Source organism: Cyanistes caeruleus, chromosome 28 (assembly GCF_971803275.1).
Source record: "Cyanistes caeruleus chromosome 28, bCyaCae1.hap1.1, whole genome shotgun sequence".
Classification (NCBI taxonomy): Eukaryota; Metazoa; Chordata; class Aves; order Passeriformes; family Paridae; genus Cyanistes; species Cyanistes caeruleus.
The window spans coordinates 684,554-707,647 of NC_141728.1; the positions used below are offsets into that span (position 1 = coordinate 684,554).

Here is a 23,094-nt window from a genome sequence, read left to right on the forward strand (position 1 = left end):
GATTTTTGAGGGATTTTTTGGGAATTTTTGGGGGGATATTTGGGGGATTTTTGGGGATTTTATTGGGGATTTTTTGGGGGGATTTTTGGGGATTTTTTGGGGATTTTTGGGGATTTTTTGGGGATTTTTTTTATTTTTGGGGGGATTTTTTTGGAATTTTTTGGGAATTTTTGGGGAAATTTGGGGGGATTTTTGGGGGATTTTTGGGGAATTTTTTGGCGATTTTTTGCGATTTTTGGGGGGATTTTGGGGGATTTTGGGGATTTTTGGGGAATTTTGGGGGGATTTTGGGGAATTTTGGGGAATTTGGGGGAGATTTGGGAGATTTTTTGGGGATTTGGGGGCATTTTGGGGAATTTTGGGGGGATTTTGGGGGATTTTGGGGATTTTTTTGGGGATTTTTGGGGAATTTTGGGGGGATTTTTTGGGAATTTTTTGGGGGATTTTGAGGAATTTTGGGGGATTTTGGGGGGGTTTTGGGGACTTGGGGAGATTTTGGGGGGATTTGGGGGATTTTTGGCATTTTTGGGAATTTTGGGGGAATTTTGGGGGATTTGGGAGGGATTTTTGGGGAATTTTGGGGGGATTTTGGGGATTTTTGGGGGGTTTTGGGAAGATTTTTGGGGAATTTTGGGATTTTTGGGGAATTTTGGGGGGATTTTGGGTGATTTTGGGGGGATTTGGGAGAGATTTTGGGGGAATTTGGGGGGATTTTGGGGGGATTTTGGGAGATTTTTGGGGAATTTTGGGAATTTTGGGGGGATTTGGGGGGGGATTTGGGGATTTGGGGGAATTTTTTGGGATTTTTGGGCATATTTGGGGAGATTTTGGGGGGATTTGGGGGGATTTTGGGTGGATTTTTGGGATTTTTTGGGATTTTTGGGGGAATTTGGGGGATTTGGGGGGATTTTTGGGGAATTTTGGGAATTTTGGGGGGATTTGGGGGGGATTTGGGGATTTGGGGGAATTTTTTGTGATTTTTGGGGATTTTTTGGGGATTTGGGGGGAATTTTGGGGGGATTTTGAGGAATTTGGGGGGATTTTTGGGGGGGGTTTGGTGATTTGGGGAGATTTGGGGGGGATTTGGGGGATTTTTTTGGGTATTTTTGGGGGATTTTGGGTGATTTTTGGGGAATTTTGGGGGGATTTTGGGGAATTTGGGGGGGTTTGGGGGGAATTTGGGGAGATTTTGGGGGAATTTTGGGGATTTGGGGGGATTTTGGGGGGATTTGGGGGATTTTTGGGGATTTTGGGATTTTTGGGGGGATTTTTGTGGATTTTGGGGGGATTTGGGGGATTTTTGGGAATTTTGGGGGAATTTGGGGGGATTTGGGAGGGATTTTTGGGGAATTTTGGGGATTTTTGGGGGGATTTTGAGGAATTTTGGGGGATTTTGGGGGGGATTTGGGGGGATTTTGGGAATTTTTGGGGGATTTGGGAGATTTTTTGGAAATTTGGGGGGATTTTGGGGGGATTTTGGGAATTTTGGGAGATTTTTTGGGGATTTTGGGGGGATTTTGGGGGAATTTTGGGGGATTTTTGGGGAATTTGGGGGGGATTTTGGGGGAATTTGGGGATTTTTGGATTTTTGGGGGGATTTTGGGGGATTTTGGGGGAATTTGGGGGATTTTTGGGGATTTTTGGATTTTTGGGGGGATTTTGGGGGATTTTGGGGGAATTTTTGGGGATTTTTGGGGATTTTGAGGGGGTTTGGTGGGATTTGGGGAGGATTTTTGGGAATTTGGGGGGATTTGGGGGAATTTTGGGGGAATTTGGGGGGATTTGGGAGGGATTTTTGGGGAATTTTTGGGAACTTTTCGGGGGATTTGGGGGATTTTTGGGATTTTTTTGGGGATTTTGGGGGATTTTTGGGGATTTTGGGGGGATTTTGGGGGATTTTGGGGGGGATTTGGGGAGGATTTTTTGGGATTTTTGGGATTTTTTTGGGGATTTTGGGGGGATTTTGGGAATTTTGGGGGGATTTTGGGGGGATTTTTGGGATTTTTTTGGGGATTTTGGGGGGATTTTTGGGGATTTTGGGGGGATTTTGGGGGAATTTTGGGATTTTTGGGGGGATTTTGGGGATTTTGGGGGGATTTTTGGGGATTTTGGGGGGATTTTGGGGATTTTGGGGGGGATTTGGGGAGGATTTTTTGGGAATTTTGGGGAGAATTCCCGTGGATTTGGGGAAGCCGCCCCTCCCCCACCCCCGGGGGGTTGCTCAAGGTGGGGGGAGGGGCCCGGCCCCGCCCCTCCCCCTCCCCCCGCCCCTCCCCCCCTCCGGATCCGGGCAGGGGAGAGCGGGAGGGAACCGCGGCTCCCGGTTCCGACCAGTTCAGACCAGTTCAGACCAGTTCGGACCAGTTTGGACCAGTTCAGACCAGTTTGGACCAGTTCAGACCAGTTCAGACCAGTTTGGACCAGTTCAGACCAGTTCAGACCAGTTCAGACCAGTTCGGACCAGTTCAGACCAGTTCAGACCAGTTTGGACCTCCCAGGACCCCCCCCGGAGCCTCCCAGTTCATCCCAGTTCGGACCAGTGACCTCCAGGACCGTCCCAGTTCGGACCAGTTTGGACCAGTTTGGACCAGTTCATCCCAGTGGCCTCCAGGACCGTCCCAGTTCGGACCAGTTTGGACCAGTTTGGACCAGTTCGGACCAGTTTGGACCAGTTTGGACTTCCCAGGACCCCCCCCGGAGCCTCCCAGTTCATCCCAGTTTGGACCAGTTCATCCCAGTTCATCCCAGTTTGGACCAGTGACCTCCAGGGGACCTCCAGGACCGTCCCAGTTCGGACCAGTTCAGACCAGTTCATCCCAGTGGCCTCCAGGACCGTCCCAGTTCGGACCAGTTTGGACCAGTTTGGACCAGTTCAGACCAGTTTGGACTTCCCAGGACCCCCCTGGAGCCTCCCAGTTCATCCCAGTTCGGACCAGTTTGGACCAGTGACCTCCAGGGGACCTCCAGGACTGTCCCAGTTCATCCCAGTTCATCCCAGTTCGGATCAGTGACCTCCAGGACCGTCCCAGTTCGGACCAGTTTGGACCAGTTTGGACTTCCCAGGACCCCCCTGGAGCCTCCCAGTTCATCCCAGTTCGGACCAGTTTGGACCAGTGACCTTCAGGGGACCTCCAGGACCGTCCCAGTTCATCCCAGTTCATCCCAGTGACCTCCAGGACCGTCCCAGTTCATCCCAGTTCAACCCAGTTCATCCCAGTTTGGACCAGTTCGGACCAGTTCATCCCAGTGACCTCCAGGGGACCTCCAGGACCGTCCCAGTTCATCCCAGTTCGGACCAGTGACCTCCAGGACCGTCCCAGTTCATCCCAGTTCATCCCAGTTCGGACCAGTTCGGACCAGTGACCTCCAGAGGACATCCAGGACCGTCCCAGTTCATCCCAGTTCATCCCAGTTCGGACCAGTGGACATTGAGGACCTTCCCAGTTCATCCCAGTGGACGTTGAGGATCATCCCAGTAACTCCCAGTCTCTCCCAGTTTATCCCAATCTCCTCCCAGTCCATCCCAGTCCCTCCCAGTTCCCTCCCAGTCCGTCCCAGTCCCTCCCAGTCCATCCCAGTCCCTCCCAGTCCATCCCAGTCCCTCACAGTCCATCCCAGTTCCATCCCAGTCCATCCCAGTCCATCCCAGTCCATCCCAGTTCCATCCCAGTCCATCCCAGTCCATCCCAGTTCCTCCCAGTCCATCCCAGTCCCTCCCAGTCCCTCCCAGTCCCTCCCAGTCCATCCCAGTCCATCCCAGTCCCTCCCAGTTCCCTCCCAGTCCCTCCCAGTCCCCTCCCAGTCCCTCCCAGTCCATCCCAGTTCATCCCAGTCCATCCCAGTTCCCTCCCAGTCCATCCCAGTTCCCTCCCAGTCCATCCCAGTCCATCCCAGTCCATCCCAGTTCCCTCCCAGTTCATCCCAGTCCATCCCAGTTCCCTCCCAGTCCATCCCAGTTCCCTCCCAGTCCATCCCAGTTCATCCCAGTTCCCTCCCAGTCCGTCCCAGTCCCTCCCAGTTCATCCCAGTCCCTCCCAGTTCCCTCCCAGTCCCTCCCAGTCCCTCCCAGTCCATCCCAGTCCCTCCCAGTTCCCACCATGGACCTCCTCCAACCCCTCCAACACCTCGCCCGCGACAACCTCGCCTTCTTCTCGCCGTCGCGCTCCACCTCGCCCGCGTCGCGCCGCTTGGCCGCCGCCTCCTCCTCCCTCCTCCACCACGCCCGCCATCTTGGCCCCGCCCTCTCCCACCTCCACCAATTGGCTCCCACCTTCGACCTGGACCCGGCCACGCCCGGCAACGGCTACCGGAGCCTCCTGCAGGTGGTCCAGGTGTGCCTGGAGCGCGCCGTGGAGCGCAGCCGCGCCGTGGCCGCCCAGCGCCGCGGCCTCTTCTTCCGCGCCGCCGCCAACGCCGCCGAGCTGGAAGCGTTGGCGGCGGCGTTGGCGCAGCTCAGGGCGTTGTTGGTGCTGGCGGCCAAGATGGCGGAGGTGGCCAAGCCCGGGGTGTTGTTTCCGGACGCCGCCGCCGAGGAGGAGGAGGAGGAGGAGGAGGAGGAGGAGGAAGGTGGGATCAGCGAGGTGGTGTTGAGGGAGTACAGCACGATGCGCAACGGGTGCTTCTACGGGCGGTGCCTCGGCTTCCAGGTGAGGGCGCGGAGGGTTCCGGAAGGTTCCGAGGGGGTTGGGGTTGGGTGGGGTTGGGTTGGCCATTGGTCTTGGTTTGACCATTGATTGGTCTTCACCGTTGGGTTGGTGTTGACCATCAGTCTTGGCTTGACCATTGTGTTGGTGTTGACCATTGGCATGGTGTTGACCATTGGGTTGGTGTTGACCATTGGGTTGGTGTTGACCATTGGGTTGGTGTTGACCATTGATTGGTGTTGACCATTGGGTTGGTGTTGACCATCAGTCTTGGATTGACCATTGGCCTTGGTTTGACCATTGATTGGTCTTCACCGTTGGGTTGGTGTTGACCATTGGGTTGGTGTTGACCATTGGGTTGGTGTTGACCATCAGTCTTGGCTTGACCATTGGGTTGGTGTTGACCATTGATTAGTCTTGACCATTGGGTTGCTCTTGGCCATTGATTGGTCTTCACCGTTGGGTTGGTGTTGACCATTGGGTTGGTGTTGACCACTGGGTTGGTCTTGGGTTGACCATTGATTGGTCTTGACCATTGTGTTGGTGTTGACCATCAGTCTTGGCTTGACCATTGATTGGTCTTCACCATTGGGTTGGTGTTCACCGTTGGGTTGGTGTTGACCGTTGGGTTGGTGTTGACCATCAGTCTTGGCTTGACCATTGGGTTGGTGTTGACCATCAGTCTTGGCTTGACCATTGGGTTGGTGTTGACCATTGATTGTTCTGGACCATTGGGTTGGTGTTGACCATCAGTCTTGGCTTGACCATTGGGTTGGTGTTGACCATTGGGTTGGTGTTAACCATTGATTGGTCTTGACCATTGGGTTGGTGTTGACCATTGATTGGTGTTGACCATTGGGTTGGTGTTGACCATTGGGTTGGTGTTGACCATTGGGTTGGTGTTGACCATTGATTGGTCTTCACCGTTGGGTTGGTGTTGACCATTGGGTTAGTGTTGACCATTGGGTTGGTGTTGACCATCAGTCTTGGCTTGACCATTGATTGGTGTTGACCCTTGATTGGTCTTGGCCATTGATTGGTCTTGGTCATTGATTGGTCTTGGCCATTGGGCTGGTGTTGACCACTGGGTTGGTCTTGGTTTGACCATTGATTGGTCTTCACCATTGGGTTGGTGTTGACCATTGGGTTGGTGTTGACCATTGGGTTGGTGTTGACCATTGGGTTGGTGTTGACCATTGGGTTGGTGTTGACCATCAGTCTTGGCTTGACCATTGGGTTGGTGTTGACCCTTGATTGGTCTTGGTCATTGATTGGTCTTGGTCATTGGGTTGGTGTTGACCATTGGGTTGGTCTTGGCTTGACCATTGATTGGTCTTCACCATTGGGTTGGTGTTGACCATCAGTCTTGGCTTGACCATTGGGTTGGTGTTGACCATTGGGTTGGTGTTGACCATTGGGTTGGTGTTGACCATTGGGTTGGTGTTGACCATTGGGTTGGTGTTGACCACTGGGTTGGTGTTGACCATTGGGTTGGTGTTGACCATTGGGTTGGTGTTGACCATTGGGTTGGTGTTGACCATTGATTGGTCTTCACCATTGGGTTGGTGTTGACCATCAGTCTTGGCTTGACCATTGGGTTGGTGTTGACCATTGATTGGTGTTGACCATTGGGTTGGTGTTGACCATTGATTGGTGTTGACCATTGGGTTGGTGTTGACCATCAGTCTTGGCTTGACCATTGGGTTGGTGTTGACCATTGGGTTGGTGTTGACCATCAGTCTTGGATTGACCATTGGGTTGGTGTTGACCATTGATTGGTCTTCACCATTGGGTTGGTGTTGACCATTGGGTTGGTGTTGACCATTGGGTTGGTGTTGACCATTGGGTTGGTGTTGACCATCAGTCTTGGCTTGACCATTGGGTTGGTGTTGACCATTGGGTTGGTGTTGACCATTGGGTTGGTGTTGACCATCAGTCTTGGCTTTACCACTGGGTTGGTCTTGGTCATTGATTGGTCTTGGCCATTGGGCTGGTGTTGACCACTGGGTTGGTCTTGGTTTGACCATTGATTGGTCTTCACCATTGGGTTGGTGTTGACCATTGGGTTGGTGTTGACCCTTGATTGGTCTTGGCCATTGATTGGTCTTGGTCATTGGACTGGTGTTGACCACTGGGTTGGTCTTGGCTTGGCCAATGATTGGTGTTGACCATTGGGTTGGTGTTGACCATTGGGTTGGTGTTGACCATCAGTCTTGGCTTGACCATTGGGTTGGTGTTGACCATTGGGTTGGTGTTGACCATTGATTGGTGTTGACCATTGGGTTGGTGTTGACCATCAGTCTTGGCTTGACCATTGGGTTGGTGTTGACCCTTGATTGGTCTTGGCCATTGATTGGTCTTGGCCATTGATTCTTCATGGTCTTCACTGTTGGGTTGGTGTTGACCATTGGGTTGGTCTTCACCATTTGGGTTGGTCTTGGCTTGACCATTGGACTGGTGTTGACCATTGGGTTGGTGTTCACCATTGATTGGTCTTCACCGTTGGGTTGGTGTTGACCATTGGGTTGGTGTTGACCATTGGGATGGTGTTGACCATCAGTCTTGGCTTGACCATTGATTGGTGTTGACCCTTGATTGGTCTTGGCCATTGATTGGTCTTGGCCATTGATTGGTCTTGGTCATTGGACTGGTGTTGACCATTGGGTTGGCCTTGACCATTGGGTTGCTCTTGGCCATTGATTGGTCTTCATCATTGGGTTGGTGTTCACCATTGAGTTGGTGTTGACCATTGGGTTGGTGTTGACCATTGATTGGTCTTCACCATTGATTGGTCTTCAGCATTGGGTTGGTGTTGACCATTGGGTTGGTGTTGACCATCAGTCTTGGCTTGACCATTGGGTTGGTGTTGACCATCAGTCTTGGCTTGACCATTGGGTTGGTGTTGACCATCAGTCTTGGCTTGACCATTGGGTTGGTGTTGACCATTGGGTTGGTGTTGACCATCAGTCTTGGCTTGACCACTGGGTTGGTCTTGGTCATTCATTGGTCTTGGTCATTGGACTGGTGTTGACCATTGGGTTGGTCTTGGGTTGACCATTGATTGGTCTTCACCGTTGGGTTGGTGTTGACCATTGGGTTGGTGTTGACCATTGGGTTGGTGTTGACCATTGGGTTGGTGTTGACCGTCAGTCTTGGCTTGACCATTGGGTTGGTGTTGACCATCAGTCTTGGCTTGACCGTTGGGTTGGTGTTGACCCTTGGGCTGGTCTTGACCACTGGGTTGGTCTTGGGTTGACCATTGATTGGTCTTGACCATTGTGTTGGTGTTGACCATTGTGTTGGTGTTGACCATCAGTCTTGGCTTGACCATTGGGTTGGTGTTGACCCTTGGGTTGGTGTTGACCATTGGGTTGGTGTTGACCATTGGGTTGGTGTTGACCATTGGGTTGGTGTTGACCATCAGTCTTGGCTTGACCATTGGGTTGGTGTTGACCATCAGTCTTGGCTTGACCATTGGGTTGGTGTTGACCCTTGGGTTGGTCTTGACCATTGATTGGTCTTGGTAATTAGACTGGTGTTGACCATTGGGTTGGTCTTGGCTTGACCATCGGTCTTGGCTTGACCATTGGGTTGGTGTTCACCGTTGGGTTGGTGTTGGGTTGACCACCACTGACCCCTGATGACCACAAGTGACCACCACTGACCACCACTGACCCCTGCTGACCACCACTGACCTCTGATGACCACCACTGACCCTTGATGACCACCACTGACCTCTGATGACCCGATGACCACCACTGACCGCCACTGACCACCACTGACCCCTGATGACCACAAGTGACCACCACTGACCACCACTGACCCCTGATGACCACAAGTGACCACCACTGACCCCTGATGACCCCTGATGACCACCACTGACCACCACTGACCCCCTAATGACCAGCACTGACCACCATTGACCACCACTGACCACCACTGACCCATGATGACCACCACTGACCCCTGATGACCACAAGTGACCACCACTGACCACAAGTGACCACCAGTGACCCCTGATGACCACAGGTGACCACCACTGACCACAGGTGACCACCGGTGACCCCTCTGTCCCCGTTTCTCCTCAGTTCGTTCCGTCCCTCCGGCCGTTCCTCCAGACTTTGGCCATCGGCCTCGTGTCCTTCGGCGAGAATTACCGGAACCGCGACCCCGGCATCGGTGAGCGCCGGGAATTCCGGGAATTCCGGGAATTTCGGGTGGAATTTGGGGGATTTTGGGAAATTTTGGGTGGATTTTGGGTGGATTTTGGAAATTTTGGGTGGATTTTGGGTGGATTTTGGGTGATTTTGGGTGGATTTTGGTGGATTTTGGGGAGGAACCACCGGAACCGCGACCCCGGCATCGGTGAGCGCCGGGAATTCTGGGATTTCCGGGAATTTTGAGTGGAATTTGGGGGATTTTGGGAAATTTTGGGTTGATTTTGGGTGGATTTGGGAAATTTTGGGTGGATTTTGGTGGATTTTGGGAGGTTCTTGAGGGATTTTTGGGGAGGAATCACCGGAACCGCGACCCCGGCATCGGTGAGCGCCGGGAATTCCGGGAATTCTGGGAATTTTGGGTGGAATTTGGGGGATTTTGGGAAATTTTGGGTGATTTTGGGTGATTTTGGGTGGATTTTGGGTGATTTTGGTGGATTTTGGGTGGATTTGGGAAATTTTGGGTGGATTTTGGTGGATTTTGGGGAGGAATCACCGGAACCGCGACCCCGGCATCGGTGAGCGCCGGGAATTCCGGGAATTCCGGGAATTTCGGGTGGAATTTGGGGGATTTTGGGAAATTTTGTGTTGATTTTGGGTGGATTTTGTGAAATTTGGGGGATTTTGAGAAATTTTGGGTGGATTTTGGGTGGATTTTGGGTGGATTTGGGTGGATTTTGGGGAGGAACCACCGGAACCGCGACCCCGGCATCGGTGAGCGCCGGGAATTCCGGGATTTCCGGGAATTTTGGGTGGAATTTGGGGGATTTTGGGAAATTCTGGGTTGAGTTTGGGTGGATTTGGGAAATTTTGGGTGATTTTGGGTGGATTTGGGTGGATTTTGGGGAGGAACCACCGGAACCGCGACCCCGGCGTCGGTGAGCGCCGGGAATTCCGGGAATTCCGGGAATTTCGGGTGGAATTTGGGGGATTTTGGGTGATTTTGGGAAATTTTGGGTGGATTTTGGTGGATTTTGGGAAATTTTGGGTGGATTTTGGTGGATTTTGGGGAGGAACCACCGGAACCGCGACCCCGGCGTCGGTGAGCGCCGGGAATTCCGGGAATTTCGGGTGGAATTTGGGGGATTTTGGGTGATTTTGGGTGATTTTGGGTAAATTTTGGGTGATTTTGGGAAATTTTGGGTGGATTTTGGGTGGATTTTGGGTGGATTTTGGGTGGATTTTGGTGGATTTTGGGGAGGAACCACTGGAACCGCGACCCCGGCATCGGTGAGCGCCGGGAATTCCGGGAATTTCGGGTGGAATTTGGGGGATTTTGGGAAATTTTGGGTTGATTTTGGGTTGATTTTGGGTGGATTTGGGAAATTTTCGGTGATTTTGGGTGGTTTTTGGTGTTTTTGGGGATTTTGCCAAATTTGAGTGGATTTTGGGTGGATTTGGGTGGATTTTGGGGGATTTGAGTGATTTTGGGTGATTTTGGGTGGATTTTGGGTGATTTTGGGTGGATTTTGGGTGGATTTTGGGTGGATTTTGGGTGGATTTTGGGTGATTTGAGTGATTTTGGGTGGATTTTGGGTTGATTTTGGGTGATTTTGGGTGGATTTTGGGTGATTTTGCGTTATTTTGGGTGGATTTTGGGTGGATTTGGGTGGATTTGAGTGTTCTAGACGTTCCAGGCTTGGATTTTGGGACAATTTTGGCGTTTTTGGGGGTTCCCGGGGTGGATTTTGTGATTTTTGGGGCTCCCGAGGCTGATTTTGGGGTGATTTTTGGTGTTTTTGGGGTCTCAGGGGTGGCTGCGGGGTCGCTGTTCACGAGCGGGAAGTTCGCGCTGGACCCGGAGCTGCGCGGGGCCGAATTCGAGCGCCTGACCCAAAATCTGGACGTGCATTTTTGGAAAAGCTTCTGGAACCTCACGGAAACCGAGCTGCTGGCGGTCAGAACCCCCAAAAAACCCCAAAAATCCCCAAAATCCCACCCGAAAAACCCCAAAAATCCCAAAATCCCACCCAAAAACCCCCAAAATCCCACCTGAAAATCCCCAAAATCCCACCTGAAAATCCCCAAAAAACCTCAAAAAACCCCAAAAATCCCAAAATCCCACCTGAAAAACCCCAAAAAACCCCAAAAAACCCCAAAAATCCCAAATCCCACCTGATTTTTGGGGTAGAAATTCTGGGATTTTTGGGGATTTTTGAGGATTTTGGGGGTAGAAATTCGCTGATTTTGGTCATTTTGGGATGGGATTTTTTGGGATTTGGGGATTTCTGGACGGAATTTTTGGGGATTTTTGTGGATATTTGGGATTTTGGGATTTTTTGGAGATTTTTTGGGATTTTTGGGATCAGAATTCTGGGATTTTGGGGATTTTTTGGGGGAATTTTGGGGGATTTTTGGGGATTTTTTATGGATTTTTGTGGATTTTGGTCATTTTGGGATGGGATTTTTTGGGATTTGGGTGTTTCAGGATGGATTTTTTTGGGATTTTGGTGAATTTTGGGATAAATTCGATTGATTTTAACCCTTTGCAGTCCGTGGCCTCGCTGACAGCCGTGCAGGTGGGGCTGTGCCGGGCCCTGGGGGGATTTTGGGGTGGGATTTTGGGATTTGGGTGTTTCAGGATGGAATTTTTGGGGATTTTTGTGGATATTTGTGATTTTGGGATTTTTTGGATTTTTTTGGGATTTTTTGGGATTTTTGGGATCAGAATTCTGGAATTTTGGGGATTTTTTGGGGGAATTTTGGGGGATTTTTGGGGGATTTTTTGGGGATTTTTTTTGAATTTTTGTGGATTTTGGTCATTTTGGGATGGGATTTTTTGGGATTTTGGGATTTCAGGATGGAATTTTTGGGGATTTTTGTGGATATTTGTGATTTTGGGATTTTTTGGATTTTTTTGGGATTTTTTGGGATTTTTGGGATCAGAATTCTGGAATTTTGGGGATTTTTTGGGGGAATTTTGGGGGATTTTTGGGGGATTTTTTGGGGATTTTTTTTGAATTTTTGTGGATTTTGGTCATTTTGGGATGGGATTTTTTGGGATTTGGGGATTTCAGGATGGAATTTTTGGGGATTTTTGTGGATATTTGGGATTTTGGGATTTTTTTGGATTTTTTGGGGATTTTTGGGGAATTTTGGGGGATTTTTGGGATTTTTTTATGGATTTTTGTGGATTTTGGTCATTTTGGGATGGGATTTTTTGGGATTTGGGGGTTTCAGGATGGAATTTTTTGGGAGTTTTATGAATATTTGTGATTTTGGGATTTTTTTGGATTTTTTGGGGATTTTTTGGGATTTTTGGGATCAGAATTCTGGGATTTTGGGGAATTTTTGGTGATTTTTGGAGGATTTTTTGGGATTTTTTTATGGATTTTTGTGGATTTTGGTCATTTTGGGATGGGATTTTTTGGGATTTGGGGGTTTCAGGATGGAATTTTTTTGGATTTTTGTGGATTTTGGGATTTTTTGGATTTTTGGGGATTTTTTGGGATTTTTGGGATCAGAATTCTGGGATTTTGGGGATTTTTTGGGGGGAATTTTGGGGGATTTTTGGGGAATTTTGGAGGATTTTTTGGGATTTTTTATGGATTTTTGTGGATTTTGGTCATTTTGGGGTGGGATTTTTTGGGATTTGGGTGTTTCAGGATGGAATTTTTTGGGGATTTTTGTGGATATTTGTGATTTTGGGATTTTTTTGGATTTTTTTGGGGATTTTTTGGGATTTTTTTGATCGGAATTTGGGAAATTTTGGGGATTTTTTGGGGATTTTGGGTGATTTTTGGAGGATTTTTTTGGATTTTTTATGGATTTTTGTGGATTTTGGTCATTTTGGGATGGGATTTTTGGGGATTTTCGGATTTCAGGATGGAATTTTTTGGGATTTTGGGATTTTTTGTGATTTTTTGGGATTTTTTTGGATTTTTTGGGGATTTTTTGGGGATTTTTGGGATCGGAATTTAGGAAATTTTGGGGGATTTTTTGGGATTTTTTATGGATTTTTTTGGATTTTGGTCATTTTGGGATGGGATTTTTTGGGATTTGGGTGTTTCAGGATGGATTTTTTTGGGATTTTGGTGAATTTTGGGATAAATTCAGTATAATTTAACCCTTTGCAGTCCGTGGCCTCGCTGACAGCCGTGCAGGTGGGGCTGTGCCGAGCCCTGGGGGGATTTTGGGGTGGGATTTTGGGATTTTGGGATTTCAGGATGGAATTTTTGGGGATTTTTGTGGATATTTGGGATTTTGGTATTTTTTTGGATTTTTTGGGATTTTTTGGGATTTTTGGGATCAGAATTCTGGGATTTTGGGGATTTTTTGGGGGAATTTTGGGGGATTTTTTGGGATTTTTTATGGATTTTTGTGGATTTTGGTCATTTTGGGATGGGATTTTTGGGGATTTTCGGATTTCAGGATGGAATTTTTGGGGATTTTGGGATTTTTTGTGATTTTTTGGGATTTTTTTGGATTTTTTGGGGATTTTTTGGGGATTTTTTGGATCGGAATTTAGGAAATTTTGGGGGATTTTTGGGGATTTTTTATGGATTTTTTTGGATTTTGGTCATTTTGGGATGGCATTTTTTGGGATTTGGGTGTTTCAGGATGGATTTTTTTGGGGATTTTGGTGATTTTGGTGAATTTTGGGATAAATTCGATTGATTTTAACCCTTCGCAGTCCGTGGCCTCGCTGACAGCCGTGCAGGTGGGGCTGTGCCGAGCCCTGGGGGGATTTTGGGATGGGATTTTGGGATTCCTGGATGGATTTTTTTGGTGATTTTGGTGAATTTTGGGATAAATTCAGTATAATTTAACCCTTTGCAGTCCGTGGCCTCGCTGACAGCCGTGCAGGTGGGGCTGTGCCGAGCCCTGGGGGGATTTTGGGGTGGGATTTTTTGGGATTTGGGTGTTTCTGGATGGATTTTTTGGGGGATTTCGGGGATTTTGGTGAATTTTGGGATAAATTCGGTATAATTTAACCCTTTGCAGTCCGTGGCCTCGCTGACAGCCGTGCAGGTGGGGCTGTGCCGAGCCCTGGGGGGATTTTGGGATGGGATTTTGGGATTTGGGGGTTTCAGGATGGAATTTTTGGGGATTTTTGTGGATATTTGTGATTTTGGGATTTTTTTGGATTTTTTTGGGATTTTTTGGGATTTTTGGGATCAGAATTCTGGGATTTTGGGGATTTTTTGGGGGAATTTTGGGGGATTTTTGGGGGAATTTTGGAGGATTTTTTGGGATTTTTGTGGCTTTTTGTGGATTTTGGTCATTTTGGGATGGGATTTTTTGGGATTTGGGGATTTCAGGATGGAATTTTTTTGGATTTTTGTGGATTTTGGGATTTTTTGGATTTTTTGGAGATTTTTTGGGATTTTTGGGATCAGAATTCTGGGATTTTGGGGATTTTTTTGGGGAATTTTGGGGGATTTTTGGGATTTTTTATGGATTTTTGTGGATTTTGGTCATTTTGGGGTGGGATTTTTTGGGATTTGGGTGTTTCAGGATGGATTTTTTTGGGGATTTCGAGGATTTTGGTGAATTTTGGGATAAATTCGGTATAATTTAACCCTTTGCAGTCCGTGGCCTCGCTGACAGCCGTGCAGGTGGGGCTGTGCCGAGCCCTGGGGGGATTTTGGGGTGGGATTTTGGGATTCCTGGATGGATTTTTTTGGGGATTTTGGGGATTTTGGTGAATTTTGGGATAAATTGGATCGATTTTAACCCTTTGCAGTCCGTGGCCTCGCTGACAGCCGTGCAGGTGGGGCTGTGCCGAGCCCTGGCCGTGCCCCCCGAGCCCCTGGAGATGCCCCTGGCCCGGGACCCCTCCCGAAGCGTCACCGTGGCCCCGCCCCGAGCTCACCTGGGCCCCGCCCCCCTGCACCTCCGGCTGCTCAGCTACCACCTCCGGCAGGGCCAGGTGACTGCTATTAATTAATTATTAATTATTAATAATTAATAAATAATTAATAATTAATAATAATATTTAATAATTAATAATTATTAATATTATTGTTAGTATTATTGTTGCTATTATTGTTGTTATTATTATTATTGCTCAGCTACCACCTCCGGCAGGGCCAGGTGACTGCTATTAATTAATTATTAATTATTAATAATTAATAATTAATAATTAATAAGTAATTAATCATAGTTATTAATATTATTGTTAGTGTTATTGTTAGTATTATTGTTGTTATTATTGTTATTATTATTATTATTATTATTGCTCAGCTGCCACCTCCGGCAGGGCCAGGTGACTGCTATTAATTAATCATTAATTATTAAAAATTAATCATTAATCATTAATAATTAATTAATAATAGTTATTAATATTATTGTTAGTGTTATTGCTAGTATTATTGTTGTTATTATTGTTATTATTGTTATTATTGTTATTATTGTTATTATTATTATTGTCATTATTATTATTATTATTATTATTATTATTATTATTATTATTATTATTATTGCTCAGCTACCACCTCTGGCAGGGCCAGGTGACTGCTATTAATCATTAATTATTAATTATTAATTATTAATTAGTCATTAGTCATTAGTCATTAGTCATTATTCATTATTAATATTATTGTTAGTGTTATTGCTAGTGTTATTGTTGTTATTATTGTTATTATTGCTCCGCTGCCACCTCCGGCAGGGCCAGGTGACTGCTATTAATCCTAAATTATTAATTATTAATTATTAATTATCAATTTTTATTGATTGTTAATATTGTTCTTGTCATTGATATTGCTATTATTATTGTTATTTTTATTATTATTATTATTATTATTATTATTATTATTATTATTATTGCTCAGCTACCACCTCCGGCAGGGCCAGGTGACTGCTATTAATTATTAATTATTAACTTTTAATTAATTAAGTATTATTACTATTGTTATGGACATTGATATTGTTAAAAAATGAAATAATTAAAAATAAAAATAATAAATAAAATAATTAAAAATAAAAATCATTAAAAATAAAAATAATAAAAAATGAAATAATTAAAAATAAAAATAATTAAGAAATAAAATAATTAAAAATAAAAATAATAAAAAATGAAATAATTAGAAATCAAATAATTAAAAAATCAAATAATTAAAAATAAAATAACTAAAAATAAAAATAATAAAAAATAAAATAATTAAAAATAAAAATAATAAAAAATAAAAATAATAAAAAATAAAAATAATAAAAAGTTAAAATAATTAAAAATAATAAAAAATAAAATATCTACAAATAAAATAATTAAAAATAAAAATAATAAAAAATAAAAATAATAAAAAATAAATATAATTAAAAATTAAAATAAATAAAAATAATAAAAAATAAAAATAATAAAAAATTAAAATAAATAAAAATAATAAAAAATAAAATAATAAAAAATAAAATAATAAAAAATAAAATAATTAAAAATAAAAATACTAAAAAAAATAATTAAAAATAAACTCATTAAAACCAATAAGAATAAACTCTGCCAATAACCCCAGTGATGCTGAATTTTAACCCTTTCATTCCCCTCTCAGGACTCGGCCGCCCTGAGCGCCCTGAGCCGCCCGGACGCCTCCCCTTGGCCTCCCTCTCCTTTCCCCTGGCTCCGCTCCCGTCCCCTCCCTCCCTCCCCGGGGCTGCTCCTGCATTTCCACGGCGGCGGCTTCGTGGCCCAGACCTCGCGCTCGCACGAGCCCTACCTGCGGCGCTGGGCCCGCGAGCTGGGCGCGCCCGTGCTCTCCGTGGACTACGCGCTGGCGCCCGAGGCGCCCTTCCCCCGCGCGCTGGAGGAGTGCTTCTACGCCTACTGCTGGGCCCTCTGCAACTGCAAAATGCTGGGTGAGAAACGGGGGGGAAATGGGAATTTTTGGGGATTTTTTGGGATTTTTTTTGGATTTTTTGGGGATTTTTTTGGGATTTTTTTGAGATTTTTTTCAGATTTTTTTGGGATTTTTTGGAGATTTTTTATGGATTTTTTGGGGATTTTTCTGGATTTTTTTGGAATTTTTTGAGATTTTTTTGAGATTTTTAATGGATTTTTTTGGGGGATTTTTTGAGAATTTTTTGTATTTTTTTGAGATTTTTTTGAGATTTTTTGGGATTTTTTTGGGATTTTTTTGGGATTTTTTTGGGATTTTTTTGAGATTTTTTTGGGATTTTTTTGGGATTTTTTTGGGATTTTTTTGAGATTTTTTTGAGATTTTTTTGGGAATTTTTTGGATTTTTTTGGGATTTTTTATGGATTTTTTTGAGATTTTTTTGGGATTTTTTTGGATTTTTTTGGGATTTTTTATGGATTTTTTGGGGATTTTTTATGGATTTTTTGGGATTTTTTTGAGATTTTTTTTGGATTTTTTGGGATTTTTTTGAGATTTTTTAAGTATTTTTTAGGATTTTTTTCAGATTTTTTTGGGATTTTTTTGGGATTTTTTTGAGATTTTTTTGGGATTTTTTTGGATTTTTTTGGGATTTTTTTGGGATTTTTTGGGGATTTTTTTGAGATTTTTTTGGGATTTTTTTTGATTTTTTTGAGATTTTTTATGGATTTTTTGGGGATTTTTTGGGATTTTTTTGAGATTTTTTTGAGATTTTTTGGGGATTTTTTTGAGATTTTTTTAGGATTTTTTTTGAGATTTTTTTGGGATTTTTTTGAGATTTTTTGGGATTTTTTTGAGATTTTTTAAGGATTTTTTCGGATTTTTTTCAGATTTTTTTGGGATTTTTTTGAGATTTTTTTGAGATTTTTTGAGATTTTTTTCACCTTTTTTTTTGGGATTTTTTTGGCATATTTTCAGTAATTTCTAAGATATTTTCAGTATTTTTTGGGATATTTTTTGGGCTCATCCAGCATCACTTTGGGCTGTTTTTTTGGGGGGTTTTTTGGGATTTTTTTGGGGGGATCCCCAAACCCACCGCGCTGCCACGAGCCGGAGCTGCGGCGCTGGGCCCGCGAGCTGGGCGCGCCCGTGCTCTCCGTGGACTACGCGCTGGCGCCCGAGGCGCCCTTCCCCCGCGCGCTGGAGGAGTGCTTCTACGCCTACTGCTGGGCCCTCTGCAACTGCAAAATGCTGGGTGAGAAACGGGGGGAAAATGGGAATTTTTGGGGATTTTTTGGGATTTTTTTGGGAAATTTTTGGGGATTTTTTTGGGATTTTTTTGGGATTTTTTGGGGATTTTTTTGGGATTTTTTTGGGATTTTTTTGGGATTTTTTTGGGATTTTTTTGAGATTTTTTTGGGATTTTTTTGAGATTATTTTGGGATTTTTTGGGATTTTTTTGAGATTTTTTTGAGATTTTTTATGGATTTTTTTGGGGATTTTTTGCAAATTTTTTGTATTTTTTTGAGATTTTTTTGAGATTTTTTGGGATTTTTTTGGGATTTTTTGGGGATTTTTTATGGATTTTTTTTGGATTTTTTCGAATTTTTTTTGGAATTTTTTTGGATTTTTTATGGATTTTTTTTGGATTTTTGTGGGATTTTTGGGGGATTTTTTGGGGACTTTTTGAGATTTTTTTGGGATTTTTTTGGGATTTTTTTGAGATTTTTTACAATTTTTTTAGGATTTTTTTGGGATTTTTTGAGGATTTTTTCCCGATTTTTTTCAGGATTTTTCGGGATTTTTTTGGATATTTTTTGGATTTTTTCAGTAATTTTTTACGATATTTTCACTATTTTTGGGATATTTTTCGGGCTCATCCAGCATCACTTTGGGCTGTTTTTTTGGGGGGTTTTTTGGGATTTTTTTGGGGGGATCCCCAAACCCCCCGCGCTGCCACGAGCCGGAGCTGCGGCGCTGGGCCCGCGAGCTGGGCGCGCCCGTGCTCTCCGTGGACTACGCGCTGGCGCCCGAGGCGCCCTTCCCCCGCGCGCTGGAGGAGTGCTTCTACGCCTACTGCTGGGCCCTCTGCAACTGCAAAATGCTGGGTGAGAAACGGGGAAAATTCGGGATTTTTTGGGAAATTTTTGGGGATTTTTTGGGGATTTTTTGGGGATTTTTTTGGGATTTTTTGGGGATTTTTTGGGAATTTTTTGGGATTTTTTTGGGATTTTTTTGGGATTTTTTTCGGATTTTTTGGGGATTTTTTTGGGATTTTTTGGGGATTTTTTTTGGATTTTTTTGGGATTTTTTTGGGATTTTTTTGGGATTTTTTTGAGATTTTTTTGAGATTTTTTTGGGATTTTTTTGGGATTTTTATCAGGTTTTTTTGGGATTTTTTCGGATTAATTTTGAGATTTTTTTGAGATTTTTTTGGGATTTTTTTGAGATTTTTTTGGGATTTTTTGGGATTTTTTTGAGATTTTTTTGGGATTTTTTAGGATTTTTTTGGAATTTTTGGGGGATTTTTTGGGGATTTTTTCAGATTTTTTTGGGATTTTTTTGGAATTTTTTGGAGATTTTTTTGGGATTTTTTCGGGATTTTTTTGGATATTTTTAGGATTTTTTCAGTAATTTTTTACAATATTTTCACTATTTTTGGGATATTTTTTGGGCTCACCCAGCATCACTTTGGGCTGTTTTTTTGGGGGGATTTTTGGGATTTTTTTGGGGGGATCCCCAAACCCCCCGCGCTGCCACGAGCCGGAGCTGCGGCGCTGGGCCCGCGAGCTGGGCGCGCCCGTGCTCTCCGTGGACTACGCGCTGGCGCCCGAGGCGCCCTTCCCCCGCGCGCTGGAGGAGTGCTTCTACGCCTACTGCTGGGCCCTCTGCAACTGCAAAATGCTGGGTGAGAAACGGGGGGGAAATGGGAATTTTTGGGGATTTTTTGGGATTTTTTTGGGATTTTTTAGGGATTTTTTTGGGGATTTTTTGGGGATTTTTTTGGGATTTTTTTGGGATTTTTTTGAGATTTTTTTGGATTTTTTTGGGATTTTTAATGGATTTTTTTGGGATTTTTTTGAGATTTTTTTGAGATTTTTTGGGGATTTTTTTGGGATTTTTTTGAGATTTTTTTGGGATTTTTTCGGGTTTTTTGGGGGTTTTTTGGGGATTTTTTATGGATTTTTTTGGGATTTTTTTGAGATTTTTTTGGATTTTTTTGAGATTTTTTTGAGATTTTTTTGGGATTTTTTGGGGATTTTTTTGAGGATTTTTTCAGGATTTTTTTGGGATTTTTTGGGATTTTTTCAGGATTTTTTCAGTAATTTTTACAATATTTTCACTATTTTTGGGATATTTTTTGGGCTCATCCAGCATCACTTTGGGCTGTTTTTTTGGGGGGTTTTTTGGGATTTTTTTGGGGGGATCCCCAAACCCCCCGCGCTGCCACGAGCCGGAGCTGCGGCGCTGGGCCCGCGAGCTGGGCGCGCCCGTGCTCTCCGTGGACTACGCGCTGGCGCCCGAGGCGCCCTTCCCCCGCGCGCTGGAGGAGTGCTTCTACGCCTACTGCTGGGCCCTCTGCAACTGCAAAATGCTGGGTGAGAAACGGGAAAAATTCGGGATTTTTGGGGAATTTTTTTGGAATTTTTTTGGGATTTTTTGGGGATTTTTTTGGGATTTTTTGGGATTTTTTATGGATTTTTTGGGATTTTTTGGGGATTTTTTTCAGGTTTTTTTGGGATTTTTTTGAAATTTTTTTGGGATTTTTTGGGGATTTTTTATGGATTTTTTTGAGATTTTTTGGGATTTTTTTGGGATTTTTAATGGATTTTTTTGAGATTTTTTTGGGATTTTTTTGAGATTATTTTGGGATTTTTTGGGATTTTTTTGAGATTTTTTTGAGATTTTTTATGGATTTTTTTGGGATTTTTTGGGATTTTTTTTGGATTTTTTGGGGATTTTTTGGGGATTTTTGGGGGATTTTTTGGGGATTTTTTGAAATTTTTTGGGGATTTTTTGAGGATTTTTTTCCGATTTTTTTCAGGATTTTTCAGGATTTTTTGGGATATTTTTAGGATTTTTTCAGGATTTTTTTCAGGATTTTTTCAGTAATTTTTAAGATATTTTCACTATTTTTGGGATATTTTTTGGGCTCACCCAGCATCACTTTGGGCTGTTTTTTTGGGGGGATTTTTGGGATTTTTTTGGGGGGATCCCCAAACCCCCCGCGCTGCCACGAGCCGGAGCTGCGGCGCTGGGCCCGCGAGCTGGGCGCGCCCGTGCTCTCCGTGGACTACGCGCTGGCGCCCGAGGCGCCCTTCCCCCGCGCGCTGGAGGAGTGCTTCTACGCCTACTGCTGGGCCCTCTGCAACTGCAAAATGCTGGGTGAGAAACGGGGGGAAAATGGGAATTTTTGGGGAATTTTTGGGATTTTTTTGGGATTTTTTAGGGATTTTTTTGGAATTTTTTTGGGATTTTTTGGGGATTTTTTTGGGATTTTTTTGGGATTTTTTGGGATTTTTTTGGGATTTTTAATGGATTTTTTTGGGATTTTTTTGAGATTTTTTTGAGATTTTTTGGGATTTTTTTGAGATTTTTTTGGGATTTTTTTGGGATTTTTTTGAGATTTTTTTGAGATTTTTTATGGATTTTTTTGGGGATTTTTTGCGAATTTTTCGTATTTTTTTGAGATTTTTTTGAGATTTTTTTGGGATTTTTTTGGGATTTTTTTGGGATTTTTTTGGGATTTTTGGGGGATTTTTTCGGATTTTTTTTGGAATTTCTTTGGATTTTTTGGGGATTTTTTTGGGATTTTTGGGGGATTTTTTGGGGATTTTTTGGGGATTTTTTGAGATTTTTTTGGGATTTTTTTAGGATTTTTTTGAGATTTTTTTGGGATTTTTTTAGGATTTTTTTGGGATTTTTTTGGGATTTTTTCGGGATTTTTTTCAGATTTTTTTGAGATTTTTTTGAGATTTTTTTCGGATTTTTTTGAGATTTTTTGGGGATTTTTTTCAGGATTTTTTTTGGGATTTTTTGGGATTTTTTTCGAATTTTTTTGGATTTTTTTAGGATTTTTTTGGAATTTTTGGGGATTTTTTTCCCCATTTTTTTCCCCATTTTTCTTCCATTTTTTCCCATTTTTTGCCCATTTTTTCCCCCTTTTCCCCCCAATTTTTAACCCTTTCTGTCCCAATTTTTTCCCAATTTTTCCCCAATTTTGTGCCAATTTTTCCCAATTTTTTGCCCATTTTTTCCCCAATTTTTAACCCTTTTTTCCCCATTTTCCCCCAATTTTTTGCCCATTTTTTCCCCATTTTCCCCAATTTTTAACCCTTTCTTCCCTGGTTTTTCCCCCATTTTTTCTCCAATTTTTCCCCAATTTTTAACCCTTTCTTCTCCATTTTTTCCCCATTTTTCCCCATTTTTTCCCCAATTTTCCCCCATTTTTAACCCTTTCTTCCCCGGTTTTTCCCCATTTTTTCCCCAATTTTTCCCCATTTTTAACCCTTTCCTCCCCATTTTCCCCCCCAATTTTCCCCAACTTTTAACCCTTTCTTCCCCGGTTTTTCCCCCAATTTTCCCCATTTTTAACCCTTTCTTCCCCGGTTTTTCCCCCATTTTTTCCCCATTTTTTCCCCAATTTTTAACCCTTTCTTCCCTGGTTTTCCACCCATTTTTTCCCCCATTTTTCCTCCAATTTTTAACCCTTTCTTCCCCATTTTTCCCCCATTTTTTCCCCTATTTTTCCCCAATTTTTAACCCTTTCTTCCCCGGTTTTCCCCCCATTTTTCCCCCATTTTTCCCCAATTTTTAACCCTTTCTCCCCCATTTTTCCCCCATTTTTTCCCCTATTTTCCCCCCATTTTTTAACCCTTTCTTCCCCGTTTTTCCCCCAATTTTCCCCCAATTTTCCCCCATTTTTAACCCTTTCTCCCCCATTTTTTTCCCCAATTTTTCCCCATTTTTAACCCTTTCCTCGCTGTTTTTTGTGTCCCCCCAGGCTGGACGGGCGAGCGCGTGTGCCTGGCGGGTGACAGCGCCGGGGGGAACCTGTGTCTGGGGGTGTCGTTGCTGCCCCCAGAGACCCCCAAGGACCCCCCAAGGACCCCCAATTCTCACCATTTCACACCCAAATTTTACACAACTTTTTACCCATTTCCCCCCAATTTTTCCCAATTTTTTGCCAATTTTTTGCCCATTTTTTGCCAATTTTTTGCCAAATTTTTGCCAATTTTTTGCCCATTTTTTGCCAATTTTTTGCCCATTTTTTCCCAGTTTTTTCCCCATTTTTTCCCAATTTTTTCCCCAATTTTTCCCCCAATTTTTAACCCTTTCTTCCCCATTTTCCCCCCAATTTTCCCCAACTTTTAACCCTTTCTTCCCTGGTTTTTCCCCCATTTTTTCTCCAATTTTTTCCCCATTTTTAACCCTTTCTTCTCCGTTTTTCCCCCAAGTTTCCCCAAT

General features: G+C 43.8%; 2 protein-coding genes across 2 annotated transcripts in view; one reads left to right on the forward strand and one right to left on the reverse strand.

Annotated features, from left to right (window-relative positions):
- Window positions 1–23,094, reverse strand: part of PSMC4 (proteasome 26S subunit, ATPase 4) — a 277,421-nt gene that overhangs the window by 46,909 nt on the left and 207,418 nt on the right. The gene's annotated exons all lie outside the window — the stretch shown is intronic.
- The window catches only part of LIPE (lipase E, hormone sensitive type), a 38,029-nt gene continuing 19,032 nt past the window's right edge, over window positions 4,098–23,094 (forward strand). Inside the window, exons 1-5 of the mRNA XM_086864862.1 lie at window positions 4,098–4,646; window positions 8,732–8,822; window positions 10,612–10,757; window positions 14,547–14,732; window positions 16,345–16,648. Coding sequence (XP_086720988.1) covers window positions 4,098–4,646; window positions 8,732–8,822; window positions 10,612–10,757; window positions 14,547–14,732; window positions 16,345–16,648 — 1,276 coding nt within the window. The remainder of the gene's footprint in view (window positions 4,647–8,731; window positions 8,823–10,611; window positions 10,758–14,546; window positions 14,733–16,344; window positions 16,649–23,094) is intronic.